At 37.9% G+C, this 21,686-nt stretch overlaps 3 protein-coding genes across 4 annotated transcripts; 1 reads left to right on the forward strand and 2 right to left on the reverse strand.

The window, feature by feature from the left end:
• Positions 1-6,637: 6,637 nt before the first annotated feature.
• Positions 6,638-9,200, reverse strand: LOC575285 (protein orai-2). The gene is made up of 2 exons (XM_775698.5): positions 8,811-9,200; positions 6,638-7,965 (listed from the first exon to the last, which is right to left on the reverse strand). The coding sequence occupies exons 1-2, from the start codon at positions 8,919-8,921 to the stop codon at positions 7,471-7,473; spliced, it is 606 nt and encodes a 201-aa protein (XP_780791.2). The 5' UTR covers positions 8,922-9,200; the 3' UTR covers positions 6,638-7,470.
• A 2,107-nt stretch (positions 9,201-11,307) lies between these two features.
• Positions 11,308-17,633, reverse strand: LOC100892270 (protein qua-1). Of its 2 annotated transcripts, XM_030991712.1 has the most exons (9): positions 17,488-17,633; positions 16,159-16,224; positions 15,643-15,745; positions 15,336-15,403; positions 14,806-14,875; positions 14,410-14,481; positions 13,712-13,810; positions 13,086-13,307; positions 11,308-12,617 (listed from the first exon to the last, which is right to left on the reverse strand). In XM_030991712.1, the coding sequence occupies exons 1-9, from the start codon at positions 17,547-17,549 to the stop codon at positions 11,334-11,336; spliced, it is 2,046 nt and encodes a 681-aa protein (XP_030847572.1). In that variant the 5' UTR covers positions 17,550-17,633; the 3' UTR covers positions 11,308-11,333. The 2 variants fall into 2 exon arrangements, with proteins under 2 accessions (XP_030847572.1, XP_030847573.1); XM_030991713.1 differs by lacking the exons at positions 15,336-15,403; positions 16,159-16,224; positions 17,488-17,633 and having other exon boundaries at positions 15,643-15,744.
• On the forward strand, positions 13,215-21,514 carry LOC577305 (tubulin delta chain). The gene is made up of 3 exons (XM_030991714.1): positions 13,215-13,322; positions 19,347-20,376; positions 20,862-21,514. Exons 2-3 carry the CDS (start codon positions 19,443-19,445, stop codon positions 21,245-21,247), a joined length of 1,320 nt encoding a protein of 439 aa, XP_030847574.1. The 5' UTR covers positions 13,215-13,322; positions 19,347-19,442; the 3' UTR covers positions 21,248-21,514.
• Positions 21,515-21,686: the final 172 nt, after the last annotated feature.

A 21,686-nucleotide genomic window follows, 5' to 3' on the forward strand; every position in this document is an offset into this window, starting at 1 on the left:
CTAAATTGACAATAATGTTTCAATATTTTCTTCTTGTTTCGCTTTCCATCTCTAACATGAAGCCATAAACAATTTGGGCATGCTTTTTCCTGCCCAAATATATATAATTCTGTTCTTGTGTTGAAAATGGGAGTGTATAGTTTGTACACAGATCAGATCTAGAGTTATTTGATAAAGATGTTCTTCATCACCTCGAGATAGATTTCAAAAACCTCTTTCCCTTGATATGCACTCCGTTGCGAATTCGACTCGAGTGACAAGAACAAAGGAAAAATAAAAATAGAATATAGATTACAATGAGGAATCAAATAACTTTATCCCCCCCCCCCCCTTGTTTTCTTTTGTTCCCTCTATGAGGGGGAGAGAGTTTCACCAGCTGGAGTTGGATGCCCTGCATGTGTACTTATCTATCGTATAAATGCATACTTCAATTTTAAAGCTGGATTGTGAAATTATCATTTTCCATAGATTTAAAAAAAAATATTTATAAACCCCCTAATTGAACGGGTAGATATAGTATTATAATTTACATTAACTCTATATTTGTTACCAAACCTTACCAAATCAAGATCACAGTCAAACCTGCTTTAGTGACCACCTGTCTACAAAGGCCACATTTTTTTTTCTCCCTTAAAAATGGTTTCTCATTAAATCGTGTACTAAAGGAACCCGTCTATAAAGGCAACTTTTTGTGTTTCCCTTAGGCGGTCGCTATAGACAGGTTTGACTGTTTATCATATTCCCAACAAATATTACTGCATGAATACGTCAAATTGCTTTGGTATATATACAAAGTTTACATGCCTGATTAGTACATGTATTTATGTTTGGTAGCTTCAATACCATAAAGTTGTGTTGTTATGTTGGAAGACACTGAATATGTTTATATCAATTTTTTAGATACTCTATTCACACAAATAATAAGACACAAACAAATGTAAACTTTGCAACATACTGTTGTCTGTTATTCCATTTCTTTGCATTATATTGACAAGTAAAATAATAAGTTTTACAATAAAACATATTTCATGTGAAAATAATTCAGTACTCTCAAGGGCTATACAGTGTGTCTCTAAAAAAAGTAAACCCAACTTCAACGGCAAATTTTCAGAAAACTATAAAATATTTACACATTATTTTTTCATGGTTAGATAGTCCAATAAGTCCTCTGTCCAATTATATCACTTAGGTTATCTGACGCTCATGCATGACTGAGCATGATTCAACTTAGTGAACTGGTGTCAAATCATCACTGTGGCAAGTTATTTCTTGCTATTGTCATGCATTCAGGGCCTATTTGAAGTTAAATTTTTGTCACATGTTAGGCCTATGATTACATAACAACTTCAGCAAAGGTTGTTCCTAACACAGGCACACTTCACATGCTTTCCAAACATGGTACAGTTGAAAATTGAGCAGAGAGTATTCCTGGTAACTCGATACCAGGAAACAAGAAGTTTCGTGGAAGTTCAAGATGCTTTTCGGGTGCAGTTCCCCGAGAGGCAGCCTCCAACAAAAAGAGCCATCTGGTACAATGTGAGAAAGTATGCTGATCACGGAACCAGTTTGAACAGGAATAAAGGACACTCTGGCCACAGACGAACTGGGAGGTCTGCTGAAAACATCCAAGTGGTAAGAGAGGCCATCCAAGCCAACCCACGCATAAGCACCAGGAGAAATGATACTGGAATACCACGCGCAACTTTTAACAGAATAGCAAGACTGGATTTGCATCTCCATCCATATCATGTTCATGTTCAGCACCAACTTCTACCAGCTGATTTTCCCAGACGACTTCAATTTTCACAATGGTTTGTGAACCGGTGCAACCGAGATCGACAGTTCCTCCAGTTTTTTACCATCGGGGATGAAGCAACGTTTTCCATGGATGGAATGGTAAACACCCACAATGAGCACGAGTTTGCTGAACTCCATCATCCACCGGGATATGCTTTTAATGAGAACATGAGCAGGGAGAAAGTGAGTGTCTGGATTGGTCTTTGTGGCAATGGTTCATTGGTGGGACCTTACTTTTTTGAAGGCAACATCAATGGCAGGGCGTACCTTGACATGCTGAACAATTTTATTGTGCCTGAGATGGAACAGATCTTCCCCCGACAACGACGTGGAGCATTCCGCAGGGCCTGGTGGGCTCAGGATGGGGCCCCAGCCCACAGACTTATTGCTGTGAGGAATCGTTTGACTGAACTCTTTGGCAATCGCATCATTGCTCTTCATTTCCCAGTTGAGTGGCCTGCACGTTCACCAGATCTAACACCATGCGATTTCTTTCTTTGGGGGTATCTTAAAGGAAAAGTGTTCCAAACCCCACCGGCCACAATTCAGGAGCTGAGGCAACAGATAACAGGTGAAGTGAACCGATTACGACAAGATCAGGGAATGATCAGGCGTGCTGTCAGGGACATGAGGAGGCGTTGCGAGCTTTGCATGGAAAGGAATGGCGGTCATGTCGAGGGTACACATCCCTAAGCTATGCTTGTAAGAAATCAGACATTTCCTATGTCATTTGATTGATGAACTTCCAGTGCAATTCTAACTTGCCACAGTGATGATTTCACACCCATTCACTAAGTTGAATCATGCTCAGTCATGCATGAGAGTTACATAACCTACGTGGTATCATTGGACAGAGGACTTATTGGACTATCTAACCATAAAAAATAATGTGTAAATATTTTATAGTTTTCTGAAAATTTGCCGTTGAAGTTGGGTTTACTTTTTTTAGAGACACACTGTATAATGAAAGCCATATTCAAAAGATAATAAAAGATACAAATATTAATGACCACAGGAACATAATATAGATTTCATTACTTGTGATGTTTCCTTCCATTTTTATACACTTTAAAATTGCATATAAAAAAACATTACCAATAAATTATCAGTTAGATGTTCTCTATAGATTTCTGTGGTGACATGTATTTGCAAATTGAGGCTTTCAGTGAAACCATGTAGTAGCCTTACTGAAATTTGAAAAGGATGTTGATATATTCTTTCGTAAAAAGACCCTGCTAGCATGGGGCATGTAGAGGAATTGAGGAAGAAGTATGAGGGAAAGGGAAAGAAAGAGATGATAATGGATAGAAGTTTTATCAAACAGTTACACAAGACTATTTCTGGCTTTTTGTTTTCAGTGTTGTGTACAGCAAAATAAGAGGTGAAATGGAACAAGGAAAAAAAGGGAACAACAAGAGTGATCGAGATTGGGAAGATTGTGAGCAGATCACAAATGTTGAAGAGTGAACAAAAAAAAAAGAGTACTGTTGGTATTCCTCTGTCAAGTATTTCTGAAAAGAGTTTCTGAACTACAGTATTCTTTCGTGAAAAAGAGTGTTGTCTCAGGACTCAGAAGATTAATTACCAGTTATTCAACCACTGCATATTAATAGTCAACAAATCTTCAGAATTATTCCCTGTCATGTGCCCAAATACATCCTTGCATGCCTCAAGCCAAAATAAAAGAAAGTGGAAGTATTAAATGCATCTACTATCAAAAGATTCTTACTACACAAATGAAGAAAACACTAAATTACATTCAAAAACGAAACAGATTTTTTTTCCTGCTATCCAGGCAGAGCAGGGGAATATATGGCAATGCAACACAATATTGGCAAGGGGTGAAGAGGTGGAAAGATAAAAATGTCTGTTCAGAGCCAGAAGGGCATTAACTGTATGTTAATACACAAGTTAACGCCCTTCTGGCTCTAAACAGATGAAACATTGTAGATTTGTCCAACCCATCTTACTATTCTACCTTTTAGTTTATACTTGTGTAATTATAATATGTCTACGGAACTAACACTCAATAAGTCTTTTCTCATTGAGTGGATGAAAATACAAGATTGATACAAATAAATGAGTGTAACTTACCACATGGAAATTGGAAAACATACAAGCAATGGTTACAGTTTGTTAATTTTCTTGAATAACATTCAAGGCACAAAAAAAAGGCAGTACACAATGACAGCATCTATGGATAAGCATATAGCTCAATAGGAAGTATAACGCTTAAGTGGTTTAGTGTGTCGTGCAGAGAAAACTATATTTAGCTAACACTCTTGATATTTAACATACCGGTACTATAAAGGTGACATTATTTTTAGAACAGTTATATAAACTGTCCATTCATAAAAAATACTCTACAGTGATCTTTTTTTTCCTCCAAACCACAAGTCAGGCCATTGTTTTGACAAGTCTCCTTTTGAGTTTGCAGAAGAGTAATTAAACCAAAAGAACCATAAGTTTGGTTTTGTGGAGAGAAAAATCTCTTTGAACATTCTGTTTCATTTTCGATTCTCTTATTTCATTTCTTCCCTTCAATTTCTTGCACAACATACATGTTTTCAATATTTCTGGCAGCGTGACAAATCTAGATGTTCCATATGACACTTGTGGTTCTGGTAAGTCACTTAGCTCTGGTTCAATTTCAGACGGAAGGGATCGAGAGAAGGAAATATGACAAAACAGTGCATTTGTAGATCAAACGCTTTTAAAGGTAAAGACCAGTATTGGAAATGCCCCAATTTCAAAAAATGAAATGGAAGCTTTCATTACCAATCATGTGAAAGAATATGTTTTGACTAATACATGATGATAAAAAATTTGCCGGGAAACCGCCTAATAATTCATATATTTGGTAAATTTGTTTCTCTCATGGTCTGTGAGAGATATAGGGTAGTCCCATATACATCTTTCTGTGTATAGTGCTTGTAACTTTACGAAGAATGGGCCAAATTTCTTATCATTTTGATGATTCCAGATCCTTGCAGATGCTAGATGCTAGATGATCAACCTTTTCAGATAGATTCCACAACGTTTTTTTCACAATGCAATCGCATGACCATAACTGGTCTTTACCTTTAAAATGTCGCCAGTGTGACTGGGGCATCCATACATTGCGTTATTAACGGTTATAAAATACATGTACACCAAAATCAAATATACACCAACAACAAAACAAGTGAAGAGCATGGCAGTAGTTGATGAGGGAAAGTGTGTGTGTTATAGGGGGGAATGGACAATATGTACATGACTGTTAATAGGGACAGTAAAGGCAATAGAAATATAGAATACATTTAAGTAAATTAATTATCTGTATTTAAAATAAAAGTCCATGTACTGTACGTCCGAGGACTATTTTGTTGTTGGGGGGAAGGGGTGTCATTGATTTATTTTTCATTGTGATTTTTTCTTGTTTTTGCAAAATGCTTCTTTATACCTTACAGTACCTAATTGTTGGTAATGATAAGTTTTCAAATCCCTCAAATCCTATGTTTTAAATGCTCAGGGGGTGGCTTTGACATGATTAAGGGGATTTGTTTATTATTTTAGTGAGGGTGTAGAAATTGATAATTGAGCCATTTTCAACTATAAATAAGAAGAAGTAATTTTTATTTTAAGTTCTGTAATAAATATATCTCCTTTTCTCTCGTCTATCACATCCCCCTTCATTTTCTTCTCCTGTTATGGCATTTACGGTACAAGTTATAATTACTCCTAAGAGTTTTTTCACTATTTTGTATTCACAAGAGATAAGATTTCTAAAAGTTTGTGTAGATTCTCAAGAGTACAATACTCAATTCTAAAAACTAAAGAAATATGGTTCATAATTGAGCACTGATAAACAGCCACATACTGTAGATCCACCACCATAATCAGGAGAATAAAGAATAAAACGTCATACAATAAAATGACGGATGCCATTACTCTTTATATCCAAGTCTATTCCATCAACCAATAAGATCACCTAAACATTTGGAATTATGACTCTACGAAACATATTGAAAAATGTTCCAAGATTATTCAAATATTTGCATGAAGTAGGAGACTAAAACATTCAGGGCCTAAACAAATATAAAAATATTAAAAAATCCATATCATCATTCATTTACATAAAATAAATAAAGTCTTCTCTTTTGTTGAGTTGTGCATTTTTTGAAAGGGTCACTGGTTGTCATAACTTATCATCATCTCAAACCTTTTAAAGAACACTAGAATACTTCTAAATAGGGTTATATGGCTAGATGTATCCCTCTTCACCTCCTTTAAAATAGAAAATGAGAGAGAGAGTGAGAGAGACAAAAAGAACCCTGCTATATAATGTAATGTCTAGCTCTGTTCCAAATTGTGAATCTATACTAATTTAACATGCCAACTCTAGTCTAACCTTCACATTAAACAATCACAATAATGTAACATGATTTGAAAGTTGAAACCCAAAGAAAGCATTATTTAAACCTAGGCATCTACCATTGCACATAAATATTTTTGTTTTAAATAAAAGTATGTTGTCATGAATCTAACGGCATGTTAATTACCAAATAAAAAATCACCATTTACTCAGCCTACACAACTACCGGTACATGTTCATGTACATGGTACATTAAAAGTACAAAGTCCCAGTTACGTAACTGACTCTACATGTATAAATAAATATCTCTGAGCACTAATGCAGTACACATATCTTTGTTTTATCCAATTTTTTCTAGGAAATGTTTAAAAGAAGACAATAATAAATAATGTGTTTCACATAATGTGTACATTTTACTACATTCATCTGTAGATGAAACAACATTGATATCTTCACAATTCAAAAACTGTTCACCAGGCTTAGCACCAACGAATATTGATCACCCAACAGCAGAAGGATTAAAGCCAACCAGGACACCAGGTTCATATTGAAGAGAATGATTCCAGGAGGACAAATACATGTACAGATAAACAGGGAAATCCCTAGCCCTAGGTGACATCCTTGGCACTAACATGCCTTGTCCAAGGAATTACCAACCAGGCAATGATTAAAACTCCAAACCTCACATGTTAACTTTAGTCACTTCCATTCATTTTAAAACAAGAAGTTTAGAGGAAAATCCAATAAACAATTAAAAAGTCATGAATGTTCAAATTCGTCATCAATCAACCACAAACTGGCAACTCTATGATTTACACTATGGGCAGCTTTCCATACATGCATATTTGTAAAATGTTGTAGTTAAAAAATATAATAAAAAAAATAACCCCTTTTTTTGGTTTTTTGATGAAAAAAATGATGGCATTTTGGGGAAGAAATAAAAATTCAAGAAATTAAGAAATATTTTGTACAAAACAAATGGAAAGCTGCTTAGGTATAAAACCAAAGAGTTATCAATTTTGTTTGATCAATCACAACATTAAAAATTCATTCATAACTTTCGTATAGATCGTTTCTTGCACCTTCATCAAACTTCTACATCCTGCTCCTCTCATTTTGTGCTTAAAACCAACTTAATGTCAAACTGGACTTCATCTTAACATCGAACTTGAAATTTCTACTGTCCCTGTTGATGAGTTGTGAGAAGTGAATGGAGGAGTTACTCTAGCCTCTTCTGAAAGGTACAAGTACATGTATTTGATCATTGCAACTTGCAAGGTGTTCCTTGGGTTATATGTACAGCAGGGAGGGGTCATATTTCACACAATCTGAAGCTGACCATTGTCTAGCTGGTTGTTCATACTCTCCAGCTCCTCCAGCCCTTTGGTCTGGCTCTCCGTCTTGTGAGAGACCAACCTCCGGTAGAAATGGAATGCGAAGACGATAAGAATGACCAGAACGGGAGCTGTGATGATGGTGGCCGCGAGCGCCGCGCTGTTGTAGTGAGCCATACCAAACTTGACCCACGCCAGCAGGATGATCTCCACGAGGAAGAGGAAGATGCCCAGGACAGTAGAAAAGATCCATGACATCTCTATGTAGAAAGCAAGGCTGTTGTGCGGGGACTCCTGGACTGCGTTCACGTTGTGGACATTGCTGACGGCTTCTATGTTAGGAAGGATGCAGGTACTGATGAGAAGAGCGGCCATGTGAACAACGACCAGGATGGTGGTGTTGATACTGAAGGCTATCATGAGGGGGTCATATGCATTGGTTTCTTTGGTCGCTGATAACTGCACTTCAACCATGGCAACCTGAAAAATTATTAAATATGATTAAAAGTTGCATCCTTTAATTTTATCATTGTTAGGAAATATTGATTTTAATAGTAATACATGTATTTTAGAAGGTAAACACAGTACTGTTTGAGCTGTTTAGGGTATTTTACAATCACAATGGCAATGACACAACATTATACAACTAAAACTGAATGCGTAGGGAGCAGATACATGTAGCATCATGCTATCTAACTGTTTTAGTATTACAGTAGTTCATGAAGATTGACTGAAAAATGAATAATTAAATAAATGAAGCCTTGAAAGGAACAATTAAGTGTATTTGCATTTAACAGTTCAAATAAATATATTCAAATTGAAAGGCCCCATAAAAATTAAATCAGCAACAGCAAACCAACATTCAACACTTCCAAAATGTTCAAAATTGTACTACTTTGTACTGTAGACATTGTCATATTTGGCATCGTTATTTGCTTACAACATAGCTACATCGCCTATCGGTCTACATAGTACATGAATGATCATCGATCATTCATCACGTTCATCAGTTCAGGTAAACACAAAAGTGACTAAACAGTCAGTAGTCTACATAAGTCATAAACATGATAAATTGTTAATCAAACATCTGTAGAGTCAACCGCTTCTTGATCTTTAAAGGGATCCGGTAACTTTGTCTCAGATTCTGAAACAAAATCCGGGATTTAGCTCATGCTGATATGATAATTATAAACCTTTATGTTAGTCAGGAACTCCATGACTTTTACATGGCTGATCGCCTGTCAGTTTACTCATTTAAAAAAAAATGTATTTTCGATTTTAATCTAACTAAACTCTAGTCTAAGGTGAGGAGGGATAATGATTACCATGGCAAATCCTGCCAGCAGAGCAGACGTTCTGCTGGAGGCCTTCAGCTTGGCTCTACTCAGGTAGAGTTTGCGCCAGTTGAGCGCCTGGGCGGAGTGCTGGTTCGACATCTCCTTCACGTAGGATTGATATACCCAATCCGAGTAACCGGCGTCTTGCTGCGGTTGGGACTGAATTTTGAATGATTTATGTTACGTCTCCTGATTAAAATCTGTTATTCAACATCCACATTGATCTCGGTACGCCACCTGACCCACCTGACCTCCGATTGTTGAAGGATTGAGGTCTGCTGGTATTGTTGACAGAGAGAAGTTTTTGCTTGTAAACTCTGCATCCGCACGCGATTCCCTGTTTATGCTAGCCTTGTTTCAAGGTTTGACGTTTTGGGTTGCGCAGGTAAGCAGCTCAGCTCAGAAAGTTTTTTTTCCGGGAGTTTTGTTCAGTCGAACCTTCTTCTTTTTTGATCGAAAACTTTACATCTTTTACAGTAATAAACTTACGTGGTTAGACATTGGTATTATTATAGTTATATCAACTTAATTTTTGTTACACTGTTTACACTATTCAATACATTATGTCATTATGTGCTTCAAATCAAACTATTCTTGTTATTTCTTTTATTTATTTTGTTCTTGCTGGAGTGATTGTGTATGACTGCATGCAACTCATATGAATGATACAGGTTTTTTCACTATATGAGATCTCTCTCTCATTATCTCACTCTCTCTCTCTCTCTCTCTCTTATATTCTCTCCCTCTTCTTCTAATCCTCTATCTCTCTCTTTCTCTCTTCCCTTCTTTCCCCTCATCAGCTCCTATATTTCTCCTTATACTCTCTGATCTCACTTTTTTCTTACTCCTTCCCTCCCACTCTAGCTCTTACGCTTAATTGCTTATCCATTCTCTTTCCCTTTCAATTTTCTGGCTCTCTCTTAATTTCTCTATCCTATCTTAATTTCACAATCTTTCTCTTACTTCCTCTCCCTCTTATTGTAATAAAACGTTGAACCTAAAAGATATACAGCCTGTACTTAAAGCACACACAAATATTTGGGTATAATTCATCTTGTTTTTAATATACTTTTCATATAAATTTGTTACATTTCAAACATCTTGTGTATCCAGCATCCTTATTGTAGTATTAGCACTCCTTTTGAATGACAATTTTGAGGCAATCAGTCACTTTCAGGGTTGGGGGAGGGTGTAGCGGCTAAATTCCATCTTTAGCCCCCCCCCCCCCCCCCCTGCTTTTAAGGTAAAATTGTGTGAACATCTGTCAGTCAACTCGTCGGCACATTGCAGGGGTGATAGTGAGCACTAAAAAAAAAAAAGGTTTTTTGTTTTCCCCTCAACCATGCCCCCCTTGATGAAAAAAAAGAAAGAAGAGGATTCGCGGGTAAAAAATGGCATCTAACAACATTCCCCCCTTTCGAGTAAAAAAATTGGAAAAAAAGAGGGCAAAATAGGGAAGAATAGAGAAAATAAGGGGGAAATCGGGAAAATCAGGATAAAATAGGGAAGAAAAAAAATCTGGTTAAAAAAAAAAACAAAAAAAAAATCTGGATTTTTTTTTTTTTTTTTTTTTTTTAAATCGGGAAGAAGAAAAAAAAAAGCGGGAAACCGATTTTAATCAGGTTTTTATCAGGCCTGACATTGGTCCATCTCCCAACCCCCCCCCCCCCCCCTCCCTCGCCCTCCCCCACCAATCGAAATGGTCAAACAGCCCTGACTCTACACAGAGTATACAAACTTGTACAGAATCAGCATTGTGAATGATGAAATGAACACATCATCTTAAAATAATTACGTTTCAATATCCAGTGGGTGGACTGGACATCCACATTGTACACTTTGACAAATACTGTTTATTTTGTTAAGTAGATTTCCAAGTCCATCATCATCATCATCATCTATACGGGAGTGTAGGATATCCTGTAGGTCTCCCGGTCAGATTACTTGGTACTTTAGTAAAGGTCTATAAATCTGACTATATTGTAACTTAAATATGATGAAAATATCAACATCACTGATAATAATGTCAGTCCATAATATAATTAAAAAAATAGCTTTTCTTTTATTTACAAATGAAGACATGACAAGATGACCTTAAGCTTCCCTCAAAAATATAGTTTTAACTAATCAAGAAAAGAACAGAGAACATGGCTTCATTTGAATGAAAAGATGTTGAAAACCAAGTATAGATATTTCTTAGAATATTTTAAACAAAATTACATACATGTCCATCTCATGTTAAATCATAAACTTGTCTTCTGGAAGACAGAAATATTTTCAAAAACAACTCCATTGCATACAAGAATTCATGATAGGCGTTCAAATTCCCAGAACAACAGCAGAATATCCAACTACACAAGTACCCCTGACCCTAACACTGACCCTAGGGCCTTATCATGACCCTGCTTTTTGGTGATGCATGGTGGGATATCCTGCAATCAAGCCAACTATCTACTTCCAACAGAAGTGTTTAATCTGCACATATTTAAAACAATATACTACTAGCCATCATTATCTGAAATCTAACCCAGGAGGGGGTTTGCACTTCTGGTCACTTACCACAGGCTTTTGGTTAAATCCAGGTGGTGGCTTGACACTGCGTACCGCTGCCTTTTCGTTTGAATTTCCTGCCTTAAAACTGGTTTCACCCGTTCTCTCCTGTTTACTATCACCTCTAATCCCACCTCTACCCGTCCCTCCTCTACTACCACCTCTACCCGTCCCTCCTCTACTACCACCCCTCCTCATCCCTCCTCTAGAACCGCCCGTCCCTATCCCTCCCCTAGAATCGCCCGTCCCTGTCCCTCCCCTAGAACCGCCCCTCCCTGTCCCTTCCCTAGAACCTCCCTTGCCTATTTGCTGTCCACCTGGCCCTCCTCTTCTCTCATTATTTCGAAACTTTTGATCCATACTGTCATGTTTTTCTTGAGAATCATCTTTTTGTGAGCCTACATCTGAATGATCAGACCTGGCAGGTCTCCTATGATTTTGACCATGATCATGTCTACTTCCATCGTTTCTATGATGAAATGTAAATGTATCTCTATGTTCCTTTTTCCTTATTCCTTTCATGTCTCTACCACCATTGTCTTTTCTCTCCTGAGTCCTTCTCCCTGGACTCTCGTGGTTGATCTTCCCATCATTCAGCTTCTTCTCTTCTCCGTCCTCATCCCTCTTGACCCTATCTTTCTCAACGACACAGTCACCATCATCTTTCTTCATATCTTTGGTTTCAATGCCTTTGGTGTCAGTAGCTGATAATGCAAGCCCACTCCCTTTTCTTTCCGTACATGCACAATTTACTTGATTACTAATCTTTTCTTTCTCATGTTTTACATCTTTTTCATCATCTAATATGTCCACTTTCAATTCACCCAACTCTTTGTCTTTGGCTGTCCGACTCTCCTCTCTCCTTTCCCCTCCTCTCTGTCCATCACTCCCTCTCCTTTCCACCTGTCTATCTCTATCACCGGTCCATCTTTGATGATCCGACCTCTGATGACCTCTACTTGAACTTGGCCTCTCATCTCTCCGACCAGAATGCTTTGGATGTGACCTTTGATGACCTCTTCCCTCTCCATGACCTCTTGATCCCCGATGGCGGCCATCGTCTCGTCCTCCATGTCGATCGCGATGTTTGTTATGAACAAAGACAGGAGCTCCTTCGCTGTGCTTCCTCTGAGTGTGTTCTGCAGCTGGCTTGGACTGGTCTTGAGGTATCTTTGCATCGGTTGCAGCGAGTTTTGCATCCTTCAGTCGCTGTGTTACCATGTCCTCTACAGACAAGTTAGGAACCTGAACACAAAGTTTGACCAAAGAAAAAGAATTGCACAAGCTGCTCAACTAGTCATGTCCACCCACTGCAACTGCTCATCTTCCTGTGCTGTTTGCGATGATTTCTACTTGTCTTTCACTGTCCACAATTGCTTCAAAGTTATGGCACAAGTTACACACTCAAAGGCCTGCTACTTCTGTAGACCAGTTCAAGGAATTTTCAAAGGCCTTTCTATTTGGAGAAACTTGTGAGGCACTGTTTAACTCTTTTTTTCAACTGCAAGGAAACAGTGCAATGCCAAAAGCTATTTTGATTGGGTTAGTTTAGGTAAATTAGATATAGGTAGTCTATTTGAATGGGATACTTATGCAATGCAATGTTAAATGCCATCACAAAGATAATCTAAATAGCTTTTTGAAATCCTCATGAGGGAAATGATTGTTTCAAAGAAATGGAAACTAATTGGTCATTTTGAAGAGTAAACTTACATGACTGATGCTAATGAGATGTTTATTGCTCTCTGCTTCTATATCAATATGGCCTCCCTTTGCTTTCTGGCGTTCAAACTCTGCTTTCATCTTAGCTTGCCTTCGGCGCAAATCTGGGGTCATCACAATATCAGGACAATCATCATAGCTTGGTTCAGGGGCATCCTGCAGCTTCTCCAGGAGTGTGACTTCAAGGGCTTCACGGCATACAGGACATTTGGGCTATGAAAACAAGAGGTAGGTTACATTTCATTTGTCTATGTTTAAAGGCTCCTTCTGTCCTGGAGCTCTGTTAACCCTTACTGCACTGAGCTATTTTGAGCTCCCCCGTCACTGGGGGATCTTGGATCTATGATCTTGGCTATTGAATATCCGATGAACACGAAAATGTGCATGTTTGTAATTATTCACGTTTTTTTGTTGGTATAGCCTAATTAATTATGCAAAATGCTGATTTTATGCATTATACAGAAACTCTACATATTTGTCTCCAGACTTGTGAAGAATCTTGAAAATATATTGAATAAATGTTTCCTTCATTTTAAATTCATGAATTATCATTATGATGATGGTGATAATGATGTTGATTACGATGATCAAACCATGTATAAAAATGATAAGCTTACATCTTCTTCCTCATCTTTCTCTGTGTATTTAAGGTACTGAGCAAGACAGAAGCTGTGAAAGTAGTGGTAGCAAGATGTCTTGGTAAAGACAGCACTCTCCTGTCAACAAAAGAGAGAACAAAGTAATATATCACTTTAACAATTAATTTAAAAAATTACAATTTTTGTATATGCTCTGCCAATTGAATTATATTGATGGACATAGATAATGTAACAGTTAAAATAAGAAACTACTGACAATTCTGTCATACTGCTTGGAAGTATCTATTCAACACGCTCATCGTGGAACTTCTATAACACTGAGCAATTCTTTCCTTAAATAGGTACAGTCAAACCTGTCTATAGCGACCGCCCAAGGGAAACACAAAAAGTGGTCTCTGTAGACAGGTGGTCTTTGTAGAGAGGTTCCTTTAGTACATGTTTCAATGAGAAACCATTTACAAGGGAAACACAAAAAGTGGTCTTTGTAGACAGGTTCCTTTAGTACATGTTTCAATGAAAAACCATTTTCAAGGGAACGAAAACAGGTGGTCTTTGTAGACAGGTGGTCACTTAACCAGGTTTGACTGTATTTAAGTAAGGTAAGGTACATTGTAACTGACATGCTAGTAAAACACAGCTGCAACAATTCTCATCTCAACAGCAGCTGGTAAAAATGTATGGTAGGTATTAAGTCAACAAGTTTAGCTAATACTAACCTCAAATAGGCACTGGCAAATGGTACAAGGCAAGCTAGGTGAGTTGTTTTCTGTAAGGGAGTCTTTGGCAGCCTATCAGAAAGAAAAAAAATTATTTGTGTACAGTAACATGGCTTTTTGTATTTAAAATGATTTGCATTTGTATTGCTTACCTTACTGAAGAAATATATCAGCTCGATAAATCATCTACACATTGTATTGGTGAGACAAGGGAATTACATTTTGTAAAAGTAAAATCTTAAAACATAGCTTACAATAAAATGTTTTACCACATTTACATGTTCATTATTTTGCACAAACTAATATTCTACCATTGCAAATATCAATGAATCAATTCTGATTTGAGATTCCTGCAATGACAAAACTTTAAAAGAAAAAGACATCTTGGACGCTTACCTGTATAAGATCATACATCATCTCACATCCTATTTTCTCTTCAGCAAGCTTCTTCAAGTCTTTGGATATCCTGAAAGAAAAATATAATATTACAATTTTTAAATTAAAGGTGCAAACAATATAATGGCATGTGCAAGGTCAAGATATAAATGTAAAAAAGTTTGGGGGTCAAGATCCCAGTAATAGAAATTGTGCAATTTTTTTTTAAATTCCATTAGGAAACATTTTGATCAGGCTTTCAGCACAAAATTTGCACATTTAATCCTCTGACTACTCGCCTCTTTCCATTTGTAATGATCTGATGTGAATACCGATAATGTAAATGTATCTTTGGGTCACAGGACAATAGTCCTTGATGGTCCCGACTCCTGGGACTGTACTCAAAGTTCAGGCATAGCCGCTAAGGCATAATTTCAATATCACCTTGGGGCAATATAGATTTGACTACTTCCACTAAAAGCAGTCACTACTTGTAAACTATCTTATGCATGTCATCATTTGTAAAAACAATATTTAAAAAAAACACTGACCTTTCAAGTTCATCTTCTGACAATCCCCTAGGGTTTCTGAATTGGAAACTTGCAGGGACATCAGGGTACTACAGAGGTATACACAAATTAAGATAAGTGCAGATGATAAAACATAGCAAAATGCCATAAGGTCATCATCTATCCAATTCATTTACCACAAGGATATTGCAACAAGTTATAATTACAATTTTTGTGAATTGTATTATAGATGATTTCTATTTTAGAATTGCTGAAAGGCTTATTAAAGAGGGGGGGGGGGGATTAAAGGGATAATTTTTCAAAATGGTGTAAATGAATTTATTCTTACCTCCGATGTCACTATAATGATGAGAGTAAGACACACATACTGAGCATCCTTGTTACCAGCTGTAGCTGGGTGAAGGGTAATACACACTTCTGCAGAATCAGGTCTGGTAAAGCGAAAAAATACAATGATAATATAGGGAGGGGGCAGTCATAGTTAACAATTATATTAAATTTAAGTAAGTACTAATTTGGTGTCACACTCATTAAAGGTGGTTAAATTGTCTAATTTGGCAAGAATGCAAGCAAAAACATCACCATTTTAAAGATTTATATATATCCATGTCCTAAGTAAGAGCAATGCTGAATTTATTTTTGAATAAAAAATTGTATTCATCAGAGCCCTCGGACTTGAAAAGAATGTTTTTTCGTCTATAATCCCTCTAAATTGTCAAATAATGAAAGTTCACCAGCAGAACAGGAACTGGTATTATGGTGACCAATGTTAACATTTAATATGCGTTTAACGTAAAATATATACATTCTTTTGTAATTGAATGAATTGAATATTTACACTCACTTGTCACTGACATCAATGTCTTCTTCACATATTTCCCGCAGTACTTCTAGTTCAGTCAGGAATGTACTAGAGGAAGAATGAAAATAAAAAGGTGAAACAATTAGAGCAATATGAAATCACAATTGATTCTGATCCCGTAAGGTAAGAAAGTTTAAGATGTTTAATATATTGTTCTCAGTCCAAGCCATCAACATGTCAAAAACAAAAAATAACAGCTCATGAAAATGTCAACATTAGACTAAGTTGTCATCGTTTGTGAAATCTTGTGGCTCAGAATGACAAACTTAAAGATGAATGACGGTTTCATAAGAAAGATAATGCTAGGCCAGGGCAGCCGGCAGCTAGGCCACTGAGCCAAGTCATTGACTTTTGAGGACGTGTGTCTGACTAGATGGATCACTGAGCAGTTGAATAATTTAATAACAATTTAATAAGAAGCAAAACTATTACCATGGCAACAAAGAGTAAGTAGAACCAAAGCAACAACGAGTCACAATGTTATCCACCATCAATCATGACAATGTCATCAGATTTTTTTAGATCATTCTATTTCTAAGCTTTCTAAGCTTCACACGTCAAAATCAAGAACCTTTATCAGTTGGAGCGCTGGTCTGAGAATGAGGATCGTCCCATAAACAAGGATATACTCATATACGCAGACAAAATATGCCATAAAAAATAAGGATTGTCTGCATTTTCGCAGACCTTTTTTTTCCAGTTCATCATCTACTGTTATGGGTTGTCACTTGTCAGTCTTCCCGAAGATTTATCCCTTGCTTGAGTCATAACGTGAAAGTCTCTGTACAAAGTCAATGTAAAATACTTCAAAGAAATTCATTGCGGAACTAGTTTTTTGCATCGCCAACGCGCGGATCCAGAGATCAGAATCGTCAGCGGAAATGCGGATGTTCCTTATTTTTGCAGACGCGTCTGTTGCGTTTTTTAGGAAGACAAACCTCGTTTGTGCAGACGATCCTTATTCTCGGACCAGCGCCCCTACTGACTGTTAATAAATTCAACCCTTTGTTCTAGAGTGAGTCAGTGAGCAAGTCTTTTTATTCCAAATCTAGTAGGCTATGACCTTATAAAATGTTTGACCTCAGTCAAAATGTTCATTATTTAAAAATAATTTGTTTCACCGTAGACTCAAACGCAATATCCAATACGTGGGACACCTTAATTGCCACACACACACGATCAAGACAGACTACAACTCCGGCATTCCAGACGTTTAAAACATCACCTCGTCAAACAAAACGCACATTTGATTAGTCTTCCATCTTTCTGAGCTTCATAATTTCCACAACTTTGAAAGATTTGGTTTCATACCTTTCATCTGAAAACGGTGTGTTGGAGCTTTCATTCATTTCAGCTTCACAGGCAGGATCCATTTTGAATTGCGCAATCAACGAGCTGTCAACAGTTCCACGGTCGTATCGTATGAAATACCTGTACGTACGGTGTACAAGCAGTGATCCTCGCCAGAGGCGCGGCGTAGGCTCGCTCGACTTTCTGCTAGCACTCGACACGCTCCGCACCCGACCCGTCCGATCGAGCTAGCTTTATCGGACGCCTCCAGATCAGTGGGCGGGGCTGGTCCGGCGAGGTCATACAGCAAAATCGGCTAGCCGGCGCGCCAAATTTGTCAGCTCTGTGTAGCTTGTACTATTGTTTGTAGAATGTTCTGTCTTCTGAGATCACTGACAAGATGTCTGACTAAGGCTGAGCTTGGAATTCCTGGATTCGGTTGAATTGTAAGAATGTTTATCCAATCACTGGCGTAAGTAATGATGAACGGTACTGAAAAGTATGAATCATATGAATGTGCATAGACTACATGTGACCATGCACGATTGAACAGTTCAACAGTTGAATTTTATTTAATCTATGTATTCATCTGTTCATAGTTATAGGTCCTGACTAGACCGAAAGCTTCAGTCTCTGATATCGATGGTGGTTCCGCTGAGATTGCATCTGGCTCCTCTGACCGCCTCTATACATATGGGGAATGTCAACAAATGTCAGTTTCATTAAAGGGAAAGTCCACCCTGAAATTAAGTTAGTTTTAATAGGAGTAGAAAAATGAGAGAAACTAGTCAGTGAAAGTTTGAGCAAATTCCGATTAAAAATAAGGAAGTTAGGATTTTTGAAGTTGTGATCAATCAAACACAAATTGGCAACTCTATGACGTATCATGCGAGCTCAACTTCCATTTGCTCAGTACTAAAAAAATCTAAAATTTTCATTTTCCCTCAAGAAAAATTTCAACCATACATGCACCCTAAATATAATAATTGCAAATATGTTTCTATACTCCCCCTGCAAGGAACAAATATATATTCCGTCATCAATAACGAAGAAAACATGATTTTATGGAATATTATGCACAAAGCAAAATGAAGGAGAGCTCGTATAATAAGTCACAGAGTTGCCAATTTGTATTTGATTGATCACAACTTCAATAATTCATAACTTTCTTATTTTCATTCAGAATTTGCTCAAACTTTCACTCGCCTGATTTTCTTATTATTCTGCCTCTATCGAAACAAACTTATTTGGGGGGTGGACTTTCCCTTTAAAGAATGACCCATATCAGACAGTTATTTCTGTCTAGGTCCTGACTATGACTAGACCGAATTTTCTGTCTCTTTCGTTCGTTAAGCCTCTTATTTGGGTAGGGTCAGAGCCGACCCTACCCAAATAAGAGGCTTAACGAACGAAAGAGACAGAAAATTCGGTCTAGCTCCTGACATGATGATCAATTTATCAAAATCATTTATATACTCGACTCGAGTCAAGATTATAAATTGGTTTAAAACAACATTATTGTATTTCATTCATGATCATGGTTCCTCTCAGACAGAATTATGGGTCATTAATAAAACTGACATTTGTCAACATTCCCCATAGATAGAGGCAGTCAGAGGAGTTAGATGTAATCTCAGCGGAAGAACCGTCGATATCAGAGACTGAAGCTTTTGGTCTATTCCTCTTAGACAGAAATAAGCTCTAGTTCTGCATTTAAATTTTAGAAGTTTAAAACAAACTTCCACAGCATGCATAATAGAACATTATAAGTAATGTTCGAGCCCACACCAGCAACTTACAAAATCTGATGTTCTGAAATATTTATCAATAGATCTACTCCTGCATTTCATTTTAATCTGTATCTCATTTTGCTGGCACAGGTAAAGCCTTTGATGACTAGACACAGCTAATAAGCTTGAGGTCTAACACTCACCTGCTACCACTGAACGTTCTTGAGGTCTGGCCCAAGAGCAATCATGTCAATTGTGACTGTGCAGCTTGGACAATGTGGAAATCAGATCGGACTGTCTTTTTTCCAGACCCTCATGTCTGACCTCGCCCACAGTACAGTGAGTTCCAATCAGGATTACAAGGATGAATGTCTTGAGAGATTCTTCCATCAATCCCTTGAGGAAGGATCCTCAAAGACCACACCCTCAGCCAGAGCTGTCATGGTTGACATGGAGAGCAAAGTCATCCAGAATACTGTTGCTACTGCGAAGAAGTCGGGCACCTGGCGGTATCCAGACAAGCAACAGTTCTGCAGGAAGCGTGGGGCAGGGAATAATTGGGCAGATGGGTTCTATGGTCATGGCTCGGTGGTGGAGGAGCAAGTTCTGGAGATGGTTCAACGGGAGGTGGAGAAGTGTGACAGGTTTGGTGGCTTCCTGAGCCTGATGAGTGTAGCAGGTGGTACAGGGTCTGGTGTAGGTACACGCATCACGCAATGCCTGAAAGACCGATATCCGCAGGCTTTGCTTATGAACCAACTAGTGTGGCCGCACTGCAGCGGTGAGGTCATCCTGCAGAACTACAACGCTGTCCTGTCCCTGGCTCATCTCTATGAATGCGCCGATGCCATCAACATCATTCATAATGACCACATGCGCAAGATCTGCTCCAGCTTCAGCAGCACCGGAAGCTCAAACAGTGGGGTATCTTTCACCGATATGAATAAACTCATCGCAGAGCACATGGCTATATTGCTTCAACCTAGCCACCACAGCGGCAGATCGTCCACAGTCTGTGACATGATGGGGACTTTGGTGTCACACCCTGACTATAAGCTTCTCACCATGTATTGTGTGCCACAGACCTCTGAAGGATCTCTTCCATTCAGTACCTTTGCCTGGCCTGGTCTTATGAAACGCCTCCATCAGATGGTCGTCAATGCATCAGTCATGGAGGAAGGTACATATTTTAATGTACCAACTAGAATTTAGATTCAGATTTTGCTTAACTTTAGCTCAAGTTTATTTAAGAGGCCTACTTAATACTTATGCTTGAAGTCATGTGTATGCTTCAGTAGCATCCAAAGTCTAAAGCTTCCATCTAGGAAAGAGTTTGATATACAACCAAATTTCTGTTATACTTATACAAAAGAATATGTATGGTCAAAAGTAGTATCTAGGGGATAAACTGAAAGATGTCTCGTAGTCATCTAACAATTTTGTGATTAAGGAAGTGCTCAGCCTCATTAGACACTAAAATATAGTGTAGAAATCACCTCAAGATTATTATAGAAGTAAACACACAGTGGCAGGAAATTAATGTCAAATCCTTTACTGGGTACTTGTTTAAATGAGGTAAATTCCTATATAAGAAGGTACTGCAAAAAGGTGTGAGCTCCGGCCGTGTCTTGACTACTATGATCTTATTCTTCTTTCTCTTTTTAGGTCTTAACTGGCAAGTCAAGCCCGGTTCCACACATAGCAACAAGTGCATCAGCAATCACCTCATCCTCAGAGGAAAGGACTCCACCACAGCAGACATTTCTCCTTTACGGAACAGCGCCCTCTACGTTGGCTGGATCCCTTCCGACTTTGCCTTCACGTGTTCCCATCAGTCGAGGCAGTTCCGAGCGTATGAAAAGTCGGCCTGCCTGATGAGCAATGGAAGAACTGCAGTTGGGAGCCTGAACACGATTGTAAGGAAGGCATGGGACATGTTCGCCATGAGGGCATATGTGCATTGGTATGTCAGGCATGGCATGGAAGAAGAGAAGTTTATTGACAGCTTCGCAAGTTTGGAACAGGTCCTTGACAACTACAAGCAGATTTGAACCAAATCTGAAGCCCAATAAGGTGATCAGCTTCGAGTGGTTTTACTTGCAAACTATGACTCTGTACTTTTAAGACACTCCAATGTGTACAAGTTTTTGTAATATGATGACAATCTATAGATCTTGTACTCCATATTTTTTTTTGGAAGCACTCTTTATCAGACTGAAGATTCTTCCATCTCTTTGGTATTTTTTTTGTCTGTTCATCTTTCATTTTTGTATGTGTAGAACAAAGAATGTAAGATATTCAATGCAATTACATGTACCTTCTATTTATTTGTCAATGATTACAAACATGCCTAAGAAAGATACAGGTGAGAGAGAGAGTCAGAGAAAGAGCAAGAGAGATGAAGAGAGAGAGCGAAAGAGATGAAGAGAAGAAATAGAAAGAACGGGGAAGGAGGTTTGAAATCTAGAATAATAGGAGATACAAGATATG

Source organism: Strongylocentrotus purpuratus, unplaced genomic scaffold (assembly GCF_000002235.5).
Source record: "Strongylocentrotus purpuratus isolate Spur 01 unplaced genomic scaffold, Spur_5.0 spur5_scaffold_2, whole genome shotgun sequence".
NCBI classification, from domain to species: Eukaryota; Metazoa; Echinodermata; class Echinoidea; order Camarodonta; family Strongylocentrotidae; genus Strongylocentrotus; species Strongylocentrotus purpuratus.